Source organism: Pholcus phalangioides, unplaced genomic scaffold, assembly GCF_987345545.1.
Source record: "Pholcus phalangioides strain wild (caught in Gottingen) unplaced genomic scaffold, Ppha-v1.0 ptg000007l_1, whole genome shotgun sequence".
NCBI classification, from domain to species: domain Eukaryota; kingdom Metazoa; phylum Arthropoda; class Arachnida; order Araneae; family Pholcidae; genus Pholcus; species Pholcus phalangioides.
Window position 1 is genome coordinate 9,183,837 of NW_028301600.1, and position 2,463 is coordinate 9,186,299.

The 2,463-nt window shown below is 43.0% G+C and overlaps 1 protein-coding gene across 1 annotated transcript; it reads right to left on the bottom strand.

Annotated features, from left to right (window-relative positions):
- Nucleotides 1-665: 665 nt before the first annotated feature.
- Nucleotides 666-1,486, bottom strand: LOC149084891 (uncharacterized protein F54H12.2-like). The gene is made up of 2 exons (XM_089233817.1): nt 763-1,486; nt 666-670 (listed from the first exon to the last, which is right to left on the bottom strand). Exons 1-2 carry the CDS (start codon nt 1,484-1,486, stop codon nt 666-668), a joined length of 729 nt encoding a protein of 242 aa, XP_089089943.1.
- Nucleotides 1,487-2,463: the final 977 nt, after the last annotated feature.

Genomic DNA, 2,463 nt, shown 5'->3' on the forward strand with positions numbered 1-2,463 from the left:
TGATTGCCATCCAGTGAGAACCAGGTTCTGTATGCTTATCTGCGTTCACAACTAAAGACGCCGGATAAGTTTGAATATGCACAGGTAACATGTCACATGGAAACACGCCGATGAAATATGGTGTTTCCCGCCCTAAAATTGTTTTTATTTGAGACGAATACATATTTTAACTGCTGAAATCATGGAGGATGTTTCGTGCCTGATTTATTTCTACGACGTTGTCGAACTCCAGGTAGACAATGACAGAGACTGGTTGGACAAGCGGGGCTTTAAACTTTGTTTCCAGTCGTAGGTTGCCGTGCCTGATCAGATTGAAATGATCACCTTGGCAGAGATCGGCGCTGAGATCAAAGGCGTAGATAGCGTACCCCAATGGGAACTCACTTCGAGAGATGTCTATACCCCTGTCTTGGCATGCTTTTTCAGTACCTAAAAACAAACTATGATACGCTCTGACATATAAGCCTTGATCATACTGGGGTTCTAGAGGCTTGAAAGGTACTGGCTGTCCGTCAGTATATGCGGCTATGAAGTTAAGATCGTAATGTTTAAACTCGAACGGCGATTTGCTATACGATCCCGAAAAAGCGTCGTTGTCTACTAAAGCGACTACCACTCTCTTGGGTAATTGTCCAACGACGACACTGTCTTGAACCCACGACATGCTACCCTGATGTAGCGAGTAAACTTTACATATTACTCTGTCTATCGGATACTTGGCTGGAGTATGGCTCAGAGCTTTCGCATGTCCCACAAGCACACCAGGAGACACTTTGACATGTCTTATGTATAAACAGGCGTCACGGAGAATGACTTTGAAGTTTGCATCTTTGTCTGGTGAAAGGAGACAGAATTCTGACTTGCTACGTATTATTTTTATTCTTAGAGAGACAAGATTCAGTAGGAGTCGCTGTTGACAAAATATGTCTCCGTGAATAGTACCCATCATGTCGACGGTCTTACTTTCTTCGATGAACGCTGCTCGTTGTATTAGACCTTCGTTGGGATCCTCTGACTTCGGGTCCACATCACTCATTTTTCCGGCAGTGTCTTTGTAAAAGAGTTCTGTAGTCAGTTGGCTGGTTTTGCTTTCGTTTCCGTGATTCAGGAGTTTTTCTATCATAGCTCGGTAGGGGTACGTGTTACTGGAAGATGATATCAGACGGTCATTCAGGGAAACATCAACTTGGGAAAACATGGATTGCAAGAATAGGTTCACAGGGGCGACTTTACTCCCTTTATCCAGAAAAGTTCCATCGCCTTTCACGACCTTAGCTCTCACATGAATTAACGTTTGAGAGAGATCCAGATACTCGTCACCACTTCCGCCAATGTTAAATTCCAGTGGGCCACCATCAGAGACGTTTGAAATTGGGTAATAGGTAACCCATTTTCCACTTTCTATGGTGGTCTGTGTTCCAGGTAGAGTGAAAAGGTTGAGTTCAGATTTTGCCAGTTGAGGAGAATCCTTCAAGAGAAAAGCCATCACGGATCGAAAATATCGTGTGTGTTCACGCTGGGTCGTTTGGCTAAAATGATGCGTTTCACCTTCTTACGTTTCCTTTTATGTCCCGCTCCAAACATGGACCGAGTCTTGGCCACTGCTTTCTCCGTCAGTATCTTTCCAGCTTCACCCATTCTTCTTTTCGCTGCTTTTTTTACGTTTTCCCCTTTCATTACGTCATCAACAATATCAGCGCCGGAGCGTAAAATCTGTTTGCCAACAGTTTTAGCTCCTTTTTTTAGAAAAGGTAAGGCTACTCTAAAAAGACTGCCGAATATGTTTCCTAGTCCATATCCTCTCTGCATTACAACGCCCGAATAATACGGCAGGCCTTGGCCGGCTTGTTGGACATAATAGTCTTCAAACTGTTCAGTGCAACAATGGTATGGAACCTTCATCTTTCGTATCTAGTTCGTAAATGATAATAGGTCGATAAGACCGGTGTTTTTATAAGAGTTGTCTCATGCGGAAGTGAAGAATCAGAATCGATTTTCCTCTACTGAAAGGTATGTGATTTCCCGAACTGTCTCGAATTTCTATCTCTATAGTCTGGAATTATTTTCGAGCAATAGGGAGATAGTGAGGTCTATCATAATGAGAGCTTATAACCTCGTTATCTTTTCCTTTCACGCGAACGACTCTCAGTAGTGGAGCTTGCACATCTCCCACAACCTGAGGCTGCACGATATCTGAATAGACGTACAAAACTGGAAAAAACACGTTTGTGTCAGCAACGTAAGGACTTTCGGTAGTTTCTTCGATCAGCAATGGTTCAAATCCCAGCAGCTCCGCAATGCCAGTTTTTAACAAAAGTTTTGCACCATCTTTTAGAGTTATTTTCACTTTTCTCGTGTTTTCATTGTAATTAAACACTATTTTGTTTCTTAAAGCCGGTACCTTCATACCGTTCAAGAGATCGGGAACTGTCTCGTAATATCCGACTGGAACGTTTCTTCCAT